Source organism: Cervus elaphus, chromosome 20 (genome assembly GCF_910594005.1).
Source record: "Cervus elaphus chromosome 20, mCerEla1.1, whole genome shotgun sequence".
NCBI lineage: Eukaryota > Metazoa > Chordata > Mammalia > Artiodactyla > Cervidae > Cervus > Cervus elaphus.
The window spans coordinates 63,608,150-63,630,451 of record NC_057834.1 but is presented as its reverse complement, the minus strand read 5'-3'; the positions used below and the strand labels follow the sequence as shown (position 1 = coordinate 63,630,451).

The 22,302-nt window shown below is 37.7% G+C and overlaps 1 protein-coding gene, 1 long non-coding RNA gene and 1 pseudogene across 9 annotated transcripts in view; 1 reads left to right on the top strand and 2 right to left on the bottom strand.

The window, feature by feature from the left end:
• The window catches only part of COL11A1 (collagen type XI alpha 1 chain), a 210,379-nt gene extending 195,941 nt beyond the window's left edge, over positions 1 to 14,438 (bottom strand). For 3 of the 6 annotated variants that reach the window (XM_043875927.1, XM_043875926.1, XM_043875928.1), the window contains exon 1: positions 13,507 to 14,438. In XM_043875927.1, the coding sequence (XP_043731862.1) occupies positions 13,507 to 13,612 (106 nt within the window). In that variant the 5' untranslated portion in view covers positions 13,613 to 14,438. The remainder of the gene's footprint in view (positions 1 to 13,506) is intronic. The other 3 variants (XM_043875930.1, XM_043875931.1, XM_043875929.1) reach the window with 2 other exon arrangements.
• On the bottom strand, positions 5,139 to 6,058 carry LOC122676559 (annotated as a pseudogene).
• A 141-nt stretch (positions 14,439 to 14,579) lies between the features above and the next one.
• LOC122676560 overlaps positions 14,580 to 22,302 on the top strand; it is a 29,576-nt gene continuing 21,853 nt past the window's right edge. For 2 of the 3 annotated variants that reach the window (XR_006335602.1, XR_006335600.1), the window contains exons 1-2: positions 14,580 to 18,438; positions 19,005 to 19,299. This is a non-coding gene — a long non-coding RNA (uncharacterized LOC122676560). The remainder of the gene's footprint in view (positions 18,439 to 19,004; positions 19,300 to 22,302) is intronic. The other variant, XR_006335601.1, reaches the window with a different exon arrangement.

Genomic DNA, 22,302 nt, shown 5'->3' with positions numbered 1-22,302 from the left:
GCCAACAAAGGTCTGTATTGTCCCAGTGTCACATACAGTTTTGACAGCTAGGTCATAAAGAAGACAGAACACCAAAGAATTGATGCCTTTGAAATGTGGTGCTGGAGAAGACTTCTGAAAGCTCCTTTCAGACAGCAAGAAGACAGCAAGAAGATCAAACCTGTGAATTTTAAGGGAAATCAACCCTGAATACTCATTAGAAGAACTGATGCTGAAGCTGAAGCTCCAGTATTTTGGTCATCTGATGCAAACAGCCAACTCACTGGAAAAGTTCCTGATGCTGAGAAAGATTGAGTGCAAAAGGAGAGGAGGGCATCAGAGGATGAGATGGCTGGATGGCATCACTGATGCAATGGACATGAACTTGGGCAAACTTCGGGAGAGGGTGAGGGACAGGAGGCCTGGCATGCCGCAGTCCATGGGGTCTCAAAGAGTCAGGCACCACTGGGCAACTAAACAACAATACAGGAGAAAAATAAATCAGTGAATGAATATAAAGAGGGTTACGATGATATGGATTTTAATATATGTAAGACAGGAAAAGCCTCAATAATATAAGGTTTGAGTAAATTCAGAAAAGGCATAAACTCTTCCTCTACTTTAATATTTTTATGCAGTGGCATTGTAAGCAAAGGGACTAGCAAGTGCAAAGAACTTGAAATAGAAGCTGACCTAAGACATTGAAGGAAATGCAAGGAGACAAATATGCTTGCGGCCAAGGAAATACAGGGATATAAGAGATGAGGTCAGAGAAGTAACAATGAGGGCATGTTGAAGGCAGTTTGTAGAGGTCCTGTGGGATATTCAAGGAGTTTAGATTTAATTATAAATGAAATGGAAAACCATTGAAAGTTAAAGAGAGAGAAGAACATCAGCTAACTAATTTTTCAGAAGACTGTGACTGCTATGTTAACAGACTCTAGGGGCACTGGAGTAGAATTAGATGCAGAGAAGGAGCAATTGCAATCTTCTAGATGTCAAATTCTGTTGATACTGTTTTCTTGGGCTGAGAGATGAAGAACTTTGTGATATTATGGATATATTCTGAAGACAGCAGGCCAGAGTGGAGTATGAGAAAAAAGGAGTCAAAGATGACACCAACGTTTTTAGTTCAAACATCATGATTGATTGTGTTGCCATTAACTGAGACAAGGAAGACTGTGATGAATGGACTTTAGGGCTGGAGTTCTGCAATTCAGTTTTGGGCATGCTAATTTTGACATGACTTAGTAAATCCCACTGGAAACAGCTGAATAGGCAGTTGAATGAGTTTAGGAGTCTGAAGTTTAGGGGAAGTTCAAGGGAAAGGTACCTGGTGGCTCAGACGGTAAAAGCGTCTGCCTACAATGAGGGAGACCCAGGTTCAATCCCTGGGTTGGGAAGATTCCCCTGGAGAAGGAAATGGCAACCCACTGCAGTACTCTTGCCTGGAAAATCCCATGGATGGGGGAGCCTGGTAGGCTACAGTTCATGGGGTCGCTGTCGCAAAGAGTCGGATACGACTGAGCGACTTCACTTTCAGGGGAAAGGTCTAGAGGAGTAAAAATAAAACTTTGGGAGCTGACAGACTATCAATGTCATTTTAAACTATAACTAAATTAATGATATATTTTTTAAACTCTATTTGATATAACTTTCCCTGAAAGAAATCATTACAAGTTAAAAATGCTTATAATAAGTAACTTATTCCCAGCTAAAAAAAACAGGTTTTGGTCCAACATATTAATCTTCAGAAACAAAAGTCACTATCTACACTTTATGTTCTAAAACATGCTATAATTTGGTTAATAACAAGAACAACCACATTGTAAGGTTTAAAAATATTAGACTACTGTCTCAAACAGACTTTATAAATGTGTACATGGTTGTTTATCATACTCCTTTATAAAATAGGAAGATTATTTATTCATTCATTTTTCAACATTATCATGACCATAACTCCATATCAACTGTGACTCAACTGAACTAATTACCACTGAGAATGTCAGGTCACTTTACAGTGGATTAAATAACCCAGAAAAAAGCTGCATTGCTCTACTTCCCTGGTTATTTGTCAGAGAATCCAATGGTTGCAATCAATTGGAACCACCTAGTCATGTACAGATATGAGACTATGTGCTGACCATGCCAACTTGGCAGCCTCTCAGTACCTTTAAATTAGTCATATCATTCCATTCTTTGCAGAAAAGTATACCTTTATGGTCTTGTGTTACATGGTCCCTGCCCACACCCTCCACTCCAGCACTCTCCTGGTAACACACCTACTCCATGAGAATGGAGCCTGACCTACCATCTTTGTAGTCCTGACACCTAACACAGTGACTGCACAAAGAAGGGGATCATTTAATTTTCTCAGTTATTAAACAACTTTAATCCTGAACTTTCTCATATCATAAAAAGCATTATATACTGAATGTTGAAAGCAGAAATAAAGTCACAAATTTGAGAATGGTAACAGAAGAACAAACACCAGTTGAAAGTGTAATATTTGAAAAGTATTGCATTTCTGATTTTGTTGTTGTTGTTCAGTCTCTAGTCATGTCTGACTCTTTGCAACCCCATGGACTGCAGCATGCTAGACTTCCCTGTCATTCAGATTTCCCTGTCATTCACTATCTCCTGGAGTTTGCTCAAACTCACGTCCATTGAGTTGGTGATGCTGTCCAACCATCTCATTCTCTATGGCCCACTTCTCCTCCTGTCCTCTATCTTTCCCAGCATCAGGGTCTTTTCCAATGAGCCGGCTCTTCACATCAGGTGGGCAAAGTATTGGAGTTTCAGCTTCAGCATCAGTTCTTCCAATGAATATTCAGGACTAAGTTCCTTTAGGATGTACTGGTTGGATCTCCTTGCAGTCCAAGGGACATTCAAGAGTCTTCTCCAATACTACAGTTCAAAAGCATCGATTCTTCGGTGTTCAGCCTTTCTTATGGTCCAACTCTCACATCCATATGTGACTACTGGAAAAACCATAGCTGTGACTATAGGGAGCTTTGTGGGCAAAGTGATGTCTCTTCTTTTTAATATGCTGCCCAGGTTCATCAGTGTCATTTAATTTCATGGCTGCTGTCACCATCCGCAGTGATTTTGGAGCCAAAGAAAATAAAGTTTGATTTATAAGTGGTCAAATCTATTGAAAGTGAAAATCATTCAGTCATGTCCAACTCTTTGTGACCCCATGGACTGTAGCCTGCAGGCTCCACTGTCCAGTGGAATTCTCCAGGCAAGAATAATGGAGTGAATTGCCATTCCTTCTTCCAGGGGATCGTCCCAAGACCCAAGGATAGAACCCAGGTCTCCTGCATTGCAGGCAGATTCTTTACTAGTTGAGCCATCAGGGAAGCCCAAAGCTATTAAAATATGCTTATTATAAAACTAAAATTATATTTTCATTATAATAATTTGACTTTAAGTTGAGAAGAAAAATACTGGCATTTAGTTTGTTACATCCTATGAAGAGGAGGATTTTCTTTAAAAAGCATAATCAATATCATGATCAATTGATCTACTTATATTATTTTATGCAGAACCACTTCTGTTTGACAATAAGGTATGTATCAGAAGATTTGCACATAGCAGATAAATAATCTTTCGCTTGACTTCCAGTACACTGTTATACAAACTAGGCACATCCTCATTTTTATATACATTTATTTCCTATTTCAGAAGGTTCATGAACCCTTGGTTGTGCGTCAAAAGTATATGTAGAGCCTTATAAAGCAGCTATGCTTGGATTCTGTACAAAATCTACTCAATCAATATCCAAAGAGATGGGACTGGAAATGATTGTGATATCAAGCCAGAATTGAGTACTCCTGTCCTCTTGACTTTAATAAAAATGTCTTACTTATAAGTTCATTAATTCACTCAATGAATATTTACTGGCCACCTATTTACTCCAGGTATAGTGCTAGATGCCATTCTATGATAAGGTTTCTGTGCTTTGGATGCTATACAAGGTCAACTATTCTAGTCTTCATGGTTACGAAGAGGTATTCCTAGGGGAGACAATAACTAAATTCTGTGTAAAAAAGTAATGGTAAGCAGATTGGGAGAGTATTCATCATGACGACCATAGTTTGCTTGGAGGCAAAACAGAGAGAGCCATTTCCAAGAAATCCTAACAGTATCAGCAAAAATCTGTTTAGTATATTCCACAGACACTGACAACAGCTGATTTACATAATTTATATCCTACCCCAGGTTATCAATTAGGTTATTGAAAAGCAATTCATCTGAGCTGCAACCAACATTTACCTCATTCAACAAAAATTTTCCAAATGTTTACTATGTGATAGGTTCCTACATGCTTAGGGCACACTAAATAAAGCAGATAAAGATACCCATCCTGATGATTTTAGTGGAACTAAAATATACAACAGATAGGAATAGAATATTAAAAAAATATTTTTATCCAAAACAATTCTATGACGACTATAGACTATTAATCCTATTAAGCACTTGAAATTTTAAGTACTCCTTTTTAAAGATGGTACTTCATAATAACATAATTATATATGCAACATGCAGTTTGCTTTCTAACTTGAAGAACTAGCTTACTAAAATAATCCTAATGCAATAAATATAGATAGGCAACTTTTCCTAATAGTCATTAAGCAAAATCAGACAATCCTTAATATCATACAAAACTGAAATAAAGGTTTGAAAAATTATATATGACAAGATTTTCTCAATTATTACTTCTACAGATTGAAATCAAACTTGAATTAAACTTTCCTGTTCACCAATAGACAAGTGAAATGATGATTTATGTTGCTGTCAAAGCAAAAATATGACTTCATATGGCATTTTATCAGTCATATTACTAGGTTAAAGCAAACTCCAGTTTTAGAGATAGTATGGTCAACTGAAAGCTTCAAATATATAAAAGTATCTTTGGAGAGAATGTGCAAAACTATTTTCCAAATGAAAGCTGAAAAGAAGTAGCAATTCATTCACTTTCAGAGAGTGAGTAAAGAAAAAGAGGGAGGGGGACTCTAATCACTGTTAACAACATGACATGAGGAGGTCACTCTACACCACTCCAAGTTAACTAGATTTTAACCTTGTTCCAGCCTGATGAGCAAAGCAAAAAGATAATTAGTAATCTAAATGGTGACTATATCATATCCTGTGTGCATTCTGGCATCTTGGCAGACACAAGGGAAAGAAATAAAACTAAATCACAGTCTTTACCCTCCAGCAACTCCTAGAAGAAGGTTAACATATAAATGAAGAACTTTTAAAATAATTATAATGTGTCCATTTTTTTTTTTTTTTGCAGACCTTGTATCTTTCAGTTACATTCTCCCAGCTGATTACATTCAAACAGCTTTTAGATAATCACATCTGACACTTTATACTGAAGGTAATAGGCATACTCCCATACATCAGTCCCCCAAAGTGGAATACAACTGTTGTTCTTTGTAACAGATCCTGATTAGAACAGGCAGCAATTTGTAAGTATCCCTGTTACTTAATGAAACCAGGCCAACCCCAAGCTGAACCTTGAACACCAACAGACAAAGCTGTCAACTTCCCCTCAGTCAAAGCAGTAAAGTAACACATGCTAGCTTCCATCCACTCCCAGTTTGTTCTCTGCCATCATTAAGGCTTAGATTTGTCCCTAAAATGGGAAGAGTGACAGGTCCTTCACCACTAAAATTTAGTGCAAGCTGAAGAGTCACCTGAATTATGACATCCTCTTTCACCAAAATCTGTTTATATTTTTCCTTGGTAGCATTCAAGTTATTTGCACAATTTACATGATATTTACAATGGTACAGCTGCATGATTTATGCATTATTGCTAGGCCCCAAGGCACCATAACCATAAGCAAAGTCAGGGAGGCTGTGCAAAAGCATTAAGAATATACAACAGGACTTCCCTGGTGGTGCAATAGATAAGAATTTGCCAGCAGTGCAGGGGACAAAGATTTCATCCCTGGTCCAGGAAAGATTCCACATGCCACAGAGCAATGAAGCTTGTGTGCCTGTGCTCTAGACCCTGTGAGTCACAACTACTGAGGCTTCATGCTGCAACTGCTGAAGCCCATGTGCCTAGGGCCTGTGTTCTGTAACAAGAGAAGCCACTGCAGTGAGAAGCCAGGGCACAGAAACGAAGAGTAGCCCCCGCTCACCTCAGCGAGAGAAAGCCTGTGTACAGTAATGAAGACCCAGGGCAAACAAAAAAGAAATAAATAAAATTATTTTTTAAAAACTATTTATATATAAAAAGAATACACAATAAAGTCAACATGGGCAAATGGTCAAAAGCAAGAGCTCTGGAGCAAGATTGTCTGGGTTCAAATCCTGGATCTATCACACAGTAGCTGTATGGTCTTAAGTAAGACAATTAACTTATCTGTTTTCCAGTTTCCTTATGAGTAAAATGGAGATGGTAGTATTAGCTTACTTCTAAGATAATTGTCAGAATGAATGAGATTCTATACAAAAATGCTTACAAAGAGACATATGCATTCAGTATTAGAGCTTGTTACTCTCTCTGGAGTATGCAACTTGAGTTAAATCTTGAAGTATGAGAAAGTATCTGCTAGATGGATGAGAAGAAAAAATCCATTCCAGGCAAAAAGAGTAATGCATTCCAGGAGAGGGGAGAGGACGGTCAAGAGGTTTAACATGCCTAGTGTGCGGGTTGCATGGTGTTGGAGTGGGAAACCTGAGTCTGAGACATACAGTAAGGCACTCTACATCATGCTAAGCCATCTGTACAATACGTTTGTCCTCAAAACTAGTGAAGTATTTTGAAGGTTCATCAGCATTCAAAGAGTGACAGCAAGTAGAAGGCTGTACTTCAGTTAGTCTGAAAAGAGAGTTAAGGGCAAATACCACAGGTGGCGCTAGTGGTCAAGAATCTGCTTGCCAGGCCAGGAGACATGAGACCTAGGTTCAATCCCTGGGTCAGGAAGATCCCTGGAGGAGGGTACAGCAAAACCCACCCTAATATTCTTGCCTGGAGAATCTCATGGACAAAGAAGTCTGGTGGGCTACAGTCCATAGGGTCGCAAAGAGTCAGACACAACTGAAGCGACTTGGCATGCAATACTAATACTTATGACGCTCCGCAGTGGTATCTAAGAGCACAAAGTAGGAAAATGTGCTAGAGTTTCTTATTAGTTCTGTCAGGAATTGCAACTACTGCTCTTTCGTAGTAATCATCCTTTCGGGAAATTGTTTGTTAAAGTCTGAGTGAGAAAGGAAAGCCAACTGCCTAATACAGTCTAAGGTTTGCCCCTACAAGCCCGGATGTGAGTTTACCAGTCAGACAGAGGAAGGACGCTTCCACTGACATTCTATGCGCTCAGGTTCTATGAATAGGGACCTTCACTGGCCTGTACAGTACAGGGCCATTCAAAAGCAATTAAATTTGGTTAAAATAAGAAAGAAATGCTTTTTAAGGAGAGAGAGAGAGAAAAAAAAAAAAAAAGGCTTGAGGGATTGCAAAAGTTGATTGTGCTGAAGCACTTTTACACAGGTTTGTTTTAGTTCTCAATTGTCAAGTCGTATTTAAACTGGTCTCTTACTCTGAAATACGATAACCTTTCTTTTCTCTGAGTTCTTTCTACTAAATTAATAGCACTGTCTCTAATTCCATGCGCAGCAAGCAAAGAGTTTATTTTACCAGATAACAGTAGGTCTGGTGATCAGCCAATGTCTAAAGAACCACTAGCCAAGTCAGTAGTAGGCCAAAGACTGCAACTGATAAATAGATACTGCTCACTAAATCACTTTAAAATTGTTTCATCTTCTCTACCCGAGAGTATTATTCACGTTGAGTTCTGACACAACTGAAAGTAAAAAAAAAAAAAAAATCACAATTATCTATAAAAATAAAATCTTATTAGGGTTTTGAAAGGAGAAATAAATAGATGCATTCGAATATAGAAGATAGTTTAAATTGCAAAAGAAATCAGTAGAAAAAAGTCCAAATTTAGGAAATTCATCATAGGGTAGTTTTACTATAGATTGAAAACTGCATTTAAAATACTCTTCAGGGAGAAAGCTTAAGGAGCACTGTAACTTTTTATAGGACCTGTGTGTACCTCTCTTTCTTCTTTGCTAAGGGACAAAACTTCAATGCTCAAAAAAAAAGTTTGATTTCCTCTCACCACTCCCAGCTCAGGTCACATTTCCCCAGGATTAAATAAGGGAAGTGAAGGAGTAAAAGCAGAAATGCAGATCAGCCCTAAGCCCCAACTCTGCAGTTGCCTTGAATTCCTAATGATCACAAACCAACTGCACTTTCTCCAAAGGAAGGAAAAGCGCATTTAGGATATAATATGATTCTGGCTTTTAAATACCTAAACACCATCACTAAAAATTATATTAAATGATAAGGCTGGCTCAATATGTATAAAACCCTGTATTTATATAAAACAGAGTTAGTCATAAGTAGAACTATTAACTTCCATAGTATCTTCTTCAGGACCTTAAGGACATGTACTGAATTTCCCAAAAGAGAGGAAAAACCTTCATGGTTGAAATACTAGCTCTATCTTAGCCATTGCCAGCACCGCATATCATGGTAGACCCTGAAGAGGAAGTATTTCTCTATAAATTAACTATCTATTTATTCCTGAAGTAAGAGGTGGTTATGTACTTTTAGACACTTTGACAATCCAAAAGGAAAAACTTGAATTAGAATCTGCACTACTAAGCGCATCGGTTATTTTTTTCCCAAAGCTGACTGCTTGTTTGGAAAAAAGGTTATCTGTTAAACAAATAACCCATATCAAGTAAAAATCAATTCATTATCTGACTTATTAATACATTTAGATAAAAACATACAATTAGATATAATATATATCACCCAGTCAATATAAAATCAACACGAAAAGAGAAATTTGACATTATTTGTCTTATTTGAAATAAATATATAACTTTCTTAGCTTCTTGAAAATTCAAAGTTGTACTGGGTCCTCTATTAGGAACTTTAGAGAGGGAAAAAAAAACTATGTTCATAATCCAGCAACAAATGTATACAAAAATATTTTATAAACTGTTGCACTTTTTACTTTGATATAGATCTTATAGAATCACATAATTAGGTATATTAACAATACAAATTATCAAAAATTACCTATATCTAAATTTAGAACATTAAGGAATATTTAAATGCGTTCTATAATCTCCTGTGTTTCTTTGATTCATCATTTTCACTTAATCGATCCTCACTAATCTAAACTCCAGCACATATATTTAAGCAATATATGGTCATTCTATATTGCATAAATGCACACAAATTAAGTAATAATTATTTATTCCATTAAGTCTCAGACTACTATTATTTAAAGATACTTTATCATTATTGCAGATTTCACCCTACTCATTTATGGAAAATCTTAACTATTATATGAATATATATTTTTTGAGAGACAAGATTCAGTTAAGAATTTTTCTGTGCCTTAGTTTCCTCATTAGTGAAGTGAGAAGGTAGTATGGAGTTGCAATTTTTACATGAATTTCTATCTCTAGCATTCTCTTTAATAGAATCTAAACACCTTTTCTTCTTTTGAAAAATTCAGCTTTTTATTAAACACTATCACTGAAACTTAATTCGAATCCATTCATTATCACTACATAGGTAGTGCCTAAATAAGTTAACCAGAGTGAAGAGAAATTTGTCTCAGAAAAGAAAAAAAATTTAAGAATAGAAAGGCAACTACTTATTTTTTGTCAGAAATCCTACCCACAAACTTGAAAAGGGGCCCATATTGGCCTTGCTACATTTTAGTGATAACTTGAATAATGTGCCCCTTCAATTTTAGTCACAAATCGAAGCAAACATAGAAGCTAAACTTTAATTATATAAATCATAAGCAATCATACTATCTAGATATATACATTTCTCATTTTGCAACTTCATAATTTTATTTAAAACTCTGAGTATACCTCTTACAGAATTATTTTTATAAAGTAGAATCTAGTAAAGTATTAATTATAAAGTCAATTGTCACATTAAAATATTAATATACTTAATTTTAAAACTAATATACAATTTTGTGAAAGTGTCTATAATTAGCTGAATATATATGTGCCACCTAAACTAAGGTTATCTGTATAAAAGATTCAGGAAGATGTTTCTCATGAGCCACCTACTTTTCTTTAGTGTTTATTACAGACTTTGTTGATTTTTTGCTTTAAAAAACAAATGGAAACACAATATTAATAATCATAGAAGATACTGCATTTGCTATCAGAAGCGTATCTGATCTTTTAACTGATTTCTGATTGAGTAACCTAAGGGACAAGCTTGATCTCTTCCCAAGTTGGATTAGCACATACTCTGGAAGCCAGCACCATTTCACCTGCTGATCCCAGGCACTCAAAACACTTCAGCAGGAATCACTACCAACTACTGACAAGCGTCGAAAATTCTTCATAAAATTAATCAACGTTTTGCAAGGCACAGTATTGGCTCAACCACCAAAGGTAGACTACCATTTTAATTAATGACAAAATGATTCAATCAGATATTATATTTTCTTTTTACTCAATTTAGCTTAACTCCTTTAAAAACTGCTAAAACCATCTATCATAAAACCATCAATCTGAACACAATCATGAGTTATAGTCACTACAAATTCTAGGTAAATTTCAGGTTCTATCTTAATAAGTACTGAACTAATTGAATATGAAATCTATAAATTCATGAGATAAAACATTTATATTAACCATAAGCAAGTATATGAAATATGATGCTGAAGTTAATGCAAATATAAAACATAATGCTTACTCTTTTCTTCTTACTAAACCATAATAAATACTAAAAAAAATTTTAAGTAAGTTAAAGATTACTAAAGTACAGAGTTTGTATTTACAAAGTAAAATAATATGACTGTGTGAATTCACTGACTCTCTTTTCATTCACTCCAAGAAACTTTCTTTGTAAGGTTTTCTCTGTAAGATGCTTCAGGATCCTAACTACATATTTTTAGAGTCCAATTTATTATGAACCCAGAACTTTTTAGGCTTAAGTATTTTTTAATCCAAGAAATACAAATTTTAGATGGAGGTTATCTTTAAATTATCTTTTGGTTTAACAATCAGATCATACTGCTGCATCTCAGAGAAATTAAATTATATAAATATATAATATAATTCTGGTATACAATAGCTTATTTAGAAACTAACTCATTGTTACATCATTTGCAAATATAAACGCTAGCATGAGAAATGGACACAGTTTATTTTTCCTTTGTGTGATGATTCAGGCTAGTGTTTCCTTTTTAAGCATTAATATAGTATTTCCTTTTTGAATTTCATTAGGTGGTAAGAATGCCTACAAGAGTAGGTTTAAGTAAGTATAGTTTCCTTCTAAAGAATAAGCACCTAGCAATTTGGTGAAACAAATATCAAATCTTAAACAATGTGAAGATCCAAATAACCATATACTTTCAAGATATTTCATCAAAAATAACAAACAGAAACTACACATGATCCTTAAAGTTTGCTATTTCTCACATTAGATGGTTTTGTAATAATAGAGGTTTCTTTTTCCACCATTTATTTGATGTGGTACTAAGATGTTTTGTTTAAAACAATTTTAGGTATGCAGCTAGATTTAAATGAGAAAATTATGCATCACAAGTGTAGAAATATGACCTTTCTGATATCCTTAGAGCTTTAAAGAAGCCCCAGTGTGGAAGTGAAACATCTTCAGTGAAATAATCCCTGAATGCCTATGATAAATCTCTCGAGTTTACAATGCATCTGTCTTCACTTAAGAAAGTCTTAGTTTCCATATTAAAAAACAAAAGGCTACCACTATGATACTTGTCCCAAGTTTGGACAAAAAAAATAGCTGGAAAAGTTCAAAAGGAAACGGTATACCTGTTCTTCCTTAATCAAGTGTCCTTTTTCAGGATCATTGTACTTAGAAGGACTTTAGGAGGCCTTATATCCTGAGGCAGTTGCTTGAATTCCAAATAATAAAGAAAACCAGCAGAGGGCAGACTTGAGGACAGAACCGACCAATCCCGCTGGTGACCAGGTACCAAAGGTAACGTGCAAACTTTTGATAGATTTCACTTTCAAGACTCTACTATTTATCTTTTAATATGTAGAAATGAATGAATCCACGTAATTAGCATGACTTATTCCAAAATTCAAAGACAGTCCTAATGAGGCTCTGTACTATTCGCCAGGAAAAGTCACAGAGGAATAACCCATCCCTGCCTGCTCCTCAGGAAGGTGAACAATCACAAAGTGTGCAGAAGAAATACAGACCTGGCTTCGCAGAGTTCGGCCTCCGGGAGCGCTAACTCCCACTAAGGAGAGCTCAGATCTTGGCGCCCACCAGGGTCAGACTCAGGTTTCTGCTAAAGCCTGCGCCTTTGGGGTTGACAATTTGTTTCTCCCTCAGCCAATCATCGCCGCCCTCCTTCTTACCCCTACTTCTCTGCGCACCCCGACAAAGCTTGCTTTTCTACTGTAAGCTGTTTGGGCTCCCTTAACTCCAAAGGAGTCCGTCCTCCCGCCAGCCGTGTCTACAGCACCTAACGGACCGCTCCAGCCAGATGCCTTTGCGGGAAAGGGCGGGGGAAAGGGAGGGAGGAGGCGGAGGGGAGGAGTGAAGTCGCTCTCCCTCCTCGGGTACTGACAGAGCTGCAGTCTTCCCAGCAGGTCTGGTCATTGAATATTTGGTGGTGCCACGTAGGAACTTTTCCTTACCTCTCTCCTCCCATCCCACCCCACGCCCCCTCCCCTTCCCTCCAATCCCTACTCCTCCGCCCCCACCCCATTTGCTTGGCGAGTTTCATCATTCTCCAAGAGAACTGCACGTCCAACCTGCAAGAAGAAGTTGGGGGGGAGGGGGGCGGGGCGGGTCACAGAGGGGAGGAAGGTGCAAAATCCCGGGAAGAGTGTTCTTCCTATCTCCATCCATTTCTTTTAATCTGCCATTTTTTCCCTATTACTATCTCCTCAAAATGACACACACACACAAAGTATTCTCAGTCTTCAAGATTCATGCCCCCCGGTCTCTCTCAAATCCTCAAAACAGCTTATGTCTCACTTTGTTCCAGACAAAGAGCTTTATCAAGGTTCATTTTATACCCTTTCTCTATATTCTCTCCTCAGCTCACCTTTAAAAAAGGACTTCCATTAGTTACAATCTGAAGAAACCAGATGTGTTCAAAAGGTAGTCTAAGGACCTTTCCTCAAACAAAAGCTTTGTACAACTGCCTCTGTGTTCAAGGTAATATTTTTCCTCTTTTCAAAGCCCCTGGAAGGTGGTGAAGGACATTTCAGCAGGCTCTGTGCCTGACAGATCTTTTCTCCTGCTACCTCTTCTCCCATTACTGTCCCGCCTACATCCATCTCTCTCGCACCAGTCTTCACTTCCAACCTGGTGGCAGCTACAATCTGGATTTTATTTGAGAGAATTGTTGGGGGGGGAGGGGTTGGAAGAAGGAAGGGGGGAGGGGCACAGAATGAGAAAGACCGACAGCAATCTCCCACCTCCCCCAAACCATTTTTTTCTTACCTCCTCTGACCTCTCTAGCCTGGAAGAGGAAAGTCAGTGCGAGAGTTGTTATGGTGAAATCCCAGAGCCACCGTTTCGTTTTCCACCTAGAGGACCACCGCTCCATCTCCGAGCCCCGCACTCACAACTGTGAACTCAACCCACGAAATCGCGATTGCAGACCTACTTCGTCCCTTCCAAGGTATCGTCGGGGATGTTTGCTACACAGCCATTGGCGAGGGAGAGGGGGAAAAAGTCAAAGGGCTTTTTCTTAAATTTGATGGTTTGCTTCCTTCCTGTCTCTCGCCCCCTCCTCTCCCTCTCGGTTGGCCCCGCCGGTCGGGACCCTCCGATCCGTCCTCTGCGGGGCCCTGCCTTCAGACTGACGGCAGATGAGGGGCTTCAACCAAAAATCTGAGAGGACTGCGTGCCCCTAAAGGCTTCATGCCGTCAGTGGGCCGGACGAGAGGCTCCGGGCAGCCCCCTCCCCCGCCCACTCCCCTCCCGCGCCCCCCTTACCCGGGGCGAAACTGACAAGCCCGCTGAAGGTCAGATCCAATCACACGCCTCGCGGGCGGCCCCGAGCCCGCCCCCCTTTCCTTTGCCGGAGAATCAGGTCTCCCCGCAAGCCCAGCCCACCAACCAGCCCCCATCTCCCCACTCCTTTCCTCCCTCCTCTCCTACCCAAATCCCGGAGAAGAAATGGGAGGGAGTTACGGGGGACGCGTGCTTGGCTCCAGCACTTTGGGAATGAAAGGAATTGCAGGAGAGCCCCAGAGTCCACAGAGTTTTCAAGGAGCTTCTGTATTCAATAAAAACAGCTACTTGTCTACTTGCACCCGTCTGTGAGCCTCTCCTCGTCGGCGGGGGAGGGGAGGAGCCCAGCGTCTGAACCGCCACACCGCTGGAGTTCTGGGCTGCCGGCGGTAACCTTATCCCTGTGCAAAAATCTGCTTCTTATAGCAGACGTGGAACCAGCGGACTCACTGCTCTGCCTGCTCCGAAAAGCATTTTTTAGTATTATTTTTATACGGAGAATTAAAAGAAAGGGATGAAGGTGAGATGGAAAGACCCCAGAGGTCAAAATCCTTGATCTTACAGGGAAGCTCTCCTTCGAGGTCTGAAACTGACAGGTTTCTCTCTTGAATGTTTGAATTCTACGCTAGCTTCATTCAGAGGCTTGTCTCTTAAAGAACTGAACTGTACTCTGAGGCAGGAGGAGAAAGAAATATATGGGAGCTGACATTAAGGGGGTGAGTAATTTAATTTTCCACCTGATTCCATCCTGAACCCGGTTGAGGGGGCAGAGGGAGAGGAGAAAAGTCAGGGAAAGCAGCTAGCGGAGATCTCAAAGAGCCTAGGCCCACAGCTCCTATAAAGGGCCTCAGGAGCTGAAAATATGGTCACTCCACATTGAAACTAATGAGAAGGGACAGGTTTCTAAACTCCTTCTGCTTACTCCTCTTCCAAGTAATCCACTTAAACCTGGAGTATAGGTTCTTCAGTCATTTTTTTCTACGTTTAAATTATCCCTTCCTATTGGCTCCTTTTTGTTCTGTAATATTTCTTAAGATGTTTCTCAAAATTTTTCTGGAACAGAGCCCAACAAGGTGCCAGCATACATTAGGCGTTCAATAGAGATGGGCTGAGTGAATGAATACCTTTTCCTGTTGGTAAAAACTGGAAGCTTTGGCCAGGACCTATGCTGAGATTTTAAGATATTTCAAGGTTTAAGAGTTCTCAGCTAAGTTCATGAGGCGCATATGTCCACTAATTTTTAGGAATCTAATTTTCTACTAGTTATCAAAAAATGGCTCATGACCCATGAGATTATTAAGATATTCTAACTCTGTGGTTTAAGAGATGAAAGGAAGGTATTCAGAAACTATACGAAGTCCAAGATGGAATTAATTGTACAAGGACATGTATAAGAGGCATATCAAATGAGGAAAGCAATTAAAAAATACTTTCAAAGTGACTATTCACTCTGTGACAAAGAACCATTCCCACATCAAGAAATTTACTTCTTAAAGATAATAGGTTAAAAAAATACTTTGCATTGATAATGTTACTGGCAGAATGTTGAGATGCCTTATATCAGCTGCAGAAAAGTATCTTCAAGTTGTTATTACAATTTAATAAAATAATTAAATATCATGCAGTGTTTGAATGTGAAACGTACAAATAAAAATTAAGAACCTTAAGGAGACTGAACAACAACAACAAAGGGAAAAATATCCTGAAATTTATCACCTTCATTATCCTTCATCTTCTCAAAATGAAAAGTCTGTTGGAATTTTCAGTTAACAATTTTTTTTGAAACCTGAATTCTTTTTGTCCAATTCTTTGTGTATTTTTAAACTTATTTTCGAGGTCTACCCTTAAATGTAAAATAGTGAAACGAATACAGAGTTTGGAAGTACATCATTTGTGAAGCTAGCAGAATCCTAAGTCAATGCAAGACCTAGAGAGAGTCCCAGTGCTTGCAGGTACATGTAGAAATGGTGTTCCAAGCTGTTTTTCAATAGCTCTCCTGATTTGTAGAGAATTCTATGGTCTGATACTGTTCTGGGAGGTGAGAAATGATGCAGTCAGTCTAGCAAGTCCCACCTTCTGGTCACATCTCAGGCCTGTTCACAGCAGTGAATGGGTCCTTTCAGGCAAAGTGGTTTGGGTGAATAGAGTTATTACTACCTTATGCTGTCTGTACTCTGTGGTCTGAATTCCTCTGGCCACTGCCCAGAGAAGCATAACCTGGGTCTGAATTAATGCTCTGGAAGGAAATATAGTGGACTCATAGTAGGGAATAGCTAATTATTTCTTACCCCTCTAACCTGTAGCTACTAGCCAGGTCTGGAGTCTCCTAGGTACCTGCCCGTGGATTTACAGGAGATGAATTTAGTGGAAGGAAGGATAATGCTAAAGAGCCAAAGGATAGAGGGAAGCAGAAAGAGACCCACCTCACTACCTTCAATTTCACAGGGAATGACTTGTTTCCTACACCACCTTTCAACCAGTCCTTGCCAATTGTTTATATGTAAATACAAATTGTAATGGAATGCGACAGTTTCCTAACATATAGGTCTTTCATTTGGAGCACAAGTATCTGTATTACATTTCCCATCTTGTTACATTTTTTTACAAAGTGGCATTTGAAGATATTTGTTCATTTTTGTATAATTTGCTCTGATCGAAAGTCTTTCAAAAACAAGAGGAGAACAGTTTAGAGAAAAAATAGTCACATTATTTGTAGCAGTATTTTAGATTGACCATTTGGCCATATTGGCTTGTCTGGGAAACTGAAAGAATAATTTGATAATTGATTAGAGGTATAGTGGTATAGTGCTGTGCTGTGTTTAGCCGCTCAGTCATGTCCAACCCTTTGCGACCTCATGGACTGTAGCCCGCCAAGCTCCTCTGTCTATGGGGATTCTTCAGGCAAGAATACTGGAGTGGGTTGCCATGCCCTCCTCCAGGGGATCTTCCCAACCCAGGGATCAAACCCAGGTCTCCCGCATCGCAGGCAGAATTTTTTACCAGCTGAACTACCGGAGAAGCCCCAGTAGCATAGATGGGGAACATAAATGTTCTAGACAATCTTCAGAGTTCATGGAGCTTTATTAAACATTGTGTGATGCTGATAAATCTCCCTTAATGTTGTCAAAAATAGTCCTTAACAGAAACAGTAATAGAGAACTCAATTGTAAGACTTAAATTACTATGGGTAGAATTAGGTGAAAGAAGTAGATTTTTGAAAAGTTTCCTCATCTTTGAAATGATTTGGCATTCGTGAAAGAGAGATGATACATATATGAACAATTTCTCCAAACACACTAAAGCCATTGTATCTACTTAGACTTAGTGAATGAGAAATTATTACGGGGGTGGGAAACTCTTGCACACATCAGAAATACTTAATACATTTAAAAGAAAATCGTTGTTGAATGTAATCCCTCTCTCACTGTGCCTAATGGTTTGTCTTTCTTGCACTTTTCTGAACTTTAGGTCAATTATTTTAAGAAAGAAATGACTAAGCAGTTTGACATTGATTTTACAGTTGTTTTTCTCCTAATACATGAGTGGCTAAAAATTAGTCTCTGTTTAAAAGTGGTGTCGGTTCCTCTTACCTCACAGATGGGCCACTGTATTGTAGAAAGTTGGGGGTGAGAGAGGGATAGAAAAGTTTATTTTCATAGTCAGTCTAGCTCACAATTACCCCACAGTGATGACTGGATATTTTTCTGCACGTTTACTATGAAATAATATACAGAACTTGAGAGGAATCTAAATTTAGCACAAATCCATGATGAAAGAGAATCTTTATATGAAAAGTTTGCTCTATTAGAGTGCTGAAGGAGTCAACTCAGAGATGACAGACCCATGCTGTTTAAAAGAAAAGTCAAATCAAATCTAAATGAACCCCAAACCAGCAAGGACAATTGCCTTGTACAAGCATGTACATCTGTCTTAAAAATATCCTGTGGTTAGCTATGCTCACAGAAACTATCATGGTTCTGCTCACAGAAAACTATCATGGTTCTTTTTCATAATTATCCAAAGATAGAAGACAGGAAAAGAGAACAGAATGATTCAGGGTAAAACCTTAACTATCTGTTGGACCTTTGTCAAGATACTTTATTCTCTGTATCTTTTTTCTTCTTAATTGAATGGATTTGGCATTTACTAAGCTTCTGTGTCAGCAAAAATTACACAAGACTTTCTACAGAGTGTTGCAGGATAACATCAATATCTCTTATCAATAGAAGTTGAAGATGGTATCTTAAACATTTTAGTGAACTACAAACCATGGCCAAAGGAAGTTACCACATCAAGAATATAACCCAATGATGTTTCATTGTATATGGTGTCCCAACTATCATTTGAGTAGTAATTGTCTTGGCTGTTCCTAATTGATTCACATTGGCTGTTCCTAATAAAATAAGGTGGCTGAAGGTAAGGAGTTTAGCTTATCTATAGGAATTATTTACTCTTAAAAATCTACACATAGCAATTTCATTAGCTTTAAATTTTAATTTTGGTAGTAAAATGAGAATATGTAAATAATTTTCCTTTGATGCTTATTATTTCCTAATATAAATAATAAAACTGACCACATATATCAGTGCACTTTCCAAAGTAAGTGAAACCTTTTTTTACCTCATTGATGTCTATATAGATTCATCCATCCCAATGGCATTTGTCAATATTTTTTATTTAAAATGAATATTATTTCCAGATAACCATGTGTAATCTGTTTTATGACTCCACCATATATACCAATTCATTTAATTCTGAAATCAAATGCATGTGCTTCAAAAATCTGAAGACTCATACAAAACAGATTTCTGAATTATAAACAATATTTTTGTTATTTTTATATGACAGCCTTATACATTTTCTTGTTGCCAAAATGAATGCCAAATATAAGATTTCAGGCTGGTGAATATGGTTAAATGTTGAAATAGATCTGATTTTTTAAACATCTGTAATGAATAACTTCAACTTAATTTGTTTTGCAGATTCTCAACGTTTAATAATCCTCCCAATATTATATGTTCTGCCAGTATTAGTATGGTAAAATTATTGCACATTCAAATGCTGGACAAACAATAGATCTTATTTCAAAATCCCACAATCTAATATATAAGTCTGGAAAATCATATATGGATTTAAATGGTTGCAAAACAAGCAGCGTTTACTATGAAGAAATACTTTTGAAAGCAAAATACTACTGTCACTAAAATACAAACATTTTTATTGAAAATACTTAATGCTTGCTGTTGTTGCTGTTAATCTTCATAACATCTTCATTAGGTAAGAATGTGTCAATTTCAATAGTTATAAAGTGCTGCACATAAAATAAAGAGGATATATAAATTATTTAAACAAAGGAAAACATATGCTAGAAAAGAACACTAATTTTTTTCTTTCTATTTCAAGACTTTGGGAGTTTAATCATCAAGGTTTTTTTATTCCAGCTCATGACGTCATATGTTCTCTCTCAAAGAATGTGTAAAACAAAATGCATTTATTCCATACTCAATGAAATTTCAAAATATATTCGCTCTTAAAAGTCAAATATAGATAGCAATTCTGTAAATGATGGTTACTCTCATGGGAGTTTGAACAGAAGACATTTAAAATTTTTTTTAAATTAGGTTTGAATCCTCACTGTGCCACTTGCTACCCATGTAATTGATTGCCAGTCACACACTATTCTGAATCTCTGCTTCTAAGTGTGTAATATATATAGCATCTACAGGCTTGCTATAATGAATGTTTTAGGTACTCTCTTTGGTGACTGATACTGAGTAGTCCTCAATAAAAAGCTGTGTTTGAGGCTTCCTTGGTGGCACAGTGGTGAAGAGTCCACTTGCCAGTGCTGGAGAGACGGGTTCAATCCCTGGTCAGGGAAGATCCCACATGCCACTAGGCCCGTGCACCACAGCTATGAAGCTTGTGCTCTAGAGTCTAGAAGTCAAACTACTGATCCACATGCCGCAACTAACTATTGCTTCTTTACCAGCATACAAGTTTCCCAGGAGACAGGTAAGGTGGTCTGATACTCCCATCTCCTTAAGAATTTTCAACGTATTTTTGTTAGTGTCAGTTAAACCACTTTTAACTCTGGTATAAAAGTCAAAAAAACAAAATGTTTAAGAATAACTAGCAACAAGAACTACTTAATAAATACACAATATAAAAATATGTATGTAGTGACATCAATAACATAAAGTATTATTTATGTATTATTACTTGGGAAATAAATAATATTTATATATTTATAAGTATTATTTATTTGGGAAATAAAAATGTGGAGTTTTATAGGTTCCATGGTGACTCAGACAGTTAAGAATCTGCCTGCAGTGCAGGAGACACAGATGTGATTCCTGAGTTGGAAAGATCCCCTGGAGGAGGAAATGGCACCCCGCTCCAGTATTTTTGCCTGGAGAATTCCACAGACAGAAGAGCCTGGAGGGCTACAGCCTGTGGGACCGCAAAGAGTTGGATACAACTGAGCCTGGTGGGCTGCAGTCTGTGGGGTCACGAAGAGTCAGACGCGACTGAGCGACTTCACTTTCACTTTTCACTTTCATGCATTGGAGAAGGAAATGGCAACCCACTCTGGTGTTCTTGCCTGGAGAATCCCAGGGACTGGGGAGCCTGGTGGGCTGCCGTCTATGGGGTCGCACAGAGTCGGACACTACTGAAGCGACTTAGCAGCAGCAGCAGCAGCAGCAGAACGCCTAACTAACTTAGCTTAAAGTTAGGTTGATATAGGCTTAAAAATAAAAAGTTATTCTAAATATAAGATGAAACTTTATGTAACTCATGTAATATCGTGATTTAAAACAACAACAACAAAAAAATGTATATTTGAATTTCATCTCCATTTCTGGCACAGGACTCCTAAATCCCTTTATCACAAGAGACAAAGATCATTATATAATGATAATAGAGTCAATTCATTAAGAAAATGTAACAGTTATAGATACATATGCACTCAACATCGGAGCACCTAAATATATGACTGGTTGGATCTCCTTGCTGTTCAAGGGACTCTCAAGGGTCTTCTCCAGTACCACAGTGCAAAAGCATCAAATCTTCGGCACTCAACCTTCTTTGTCAGTGTATAGTAACACAACTGATTTTGTGTTTGATCAAAGCAGTCAGTCCTAAATGAAATCAACCCTTAATATTCACTGGAAGCACTGATGCTGAAGCTGAAGCCCCAGTTCTTTGGCCACTTGATGCGAAGAGCCAACTCATTGGAAAAGACCCTGATACTGGGAAAAATTGAGGGCAGGAGGAGAAGAGGGTGACAGAGGATGAGACGGTTGGATGACATCATCAACTCGATGGACATTTGAGGAAACTCCAGAAAATAGTGAAAGACAGGGAAGGCTGGCATGTTGTAGTCCTTGTGGTCACAAAGAGTCAGACACGACAGAGTGACTAAACAACAACAATGAACTATCAGGAAGGAAATCAATAAAACAATCTTATTTATAATAGCATAAAAATAATCAAATACTTAGGAATAAACTTGACTAAGAAGACAAAATATTTATACACTGAAAACTACAATACATTGATGAGAGAAATTTAAAAAGATGCAAATAATGAAAATGTATCCACATTCAAAACTGTTAAGATGTCCATACTACCCAAAGCAATCTACAGGATTTTGGAATTTTTCAGATTTTTACAGATACTGGAACTTTTCAAATTCCAATAGCACTTTAACAGAAGTAGGAAAAAAAACTTAAAATTCATATGGAACAGCAAAAGAGCCAAAAAAACTGAAGTGATCTTGAAAAAGAACAAAATTTGAGGTAATATATGCTTCCTGTTTTCAAAACATATTATGAATGTTTTATGTAATTAAAATAGTACTGTACTGACATAAAGACAAACACATAGACCAATGATAGAGAGCCCAGAAATAAAGGGGTGCATATGTGGAAAACTGTTCTTCCACAGAATGCATAGAATATACAAGGAAAGGATAATCTCTTTAACAAATGTTCTTGGGAAAGTGTATATCCCCATGCAAAAGAATGAAATTGGATCCCAATCTTTCACCAACATACACATCAGCTCAAAATAGAAAATTTTAAAGTAAAAGATGAAACTATAAAACTCCTAGAAGAAAATGTATGGGAAAACTGCATGACATTGATTTTTGCAATGATTTCATGGATATAACACCAAAAGTACAGGCATCAAGAGCAAAAGTAGACAATGGAACTGACTTACTAAAAAGGACTTCTGCACAACCAAGGAAACAATCAACAGAATTTTAATGTAAGCCCT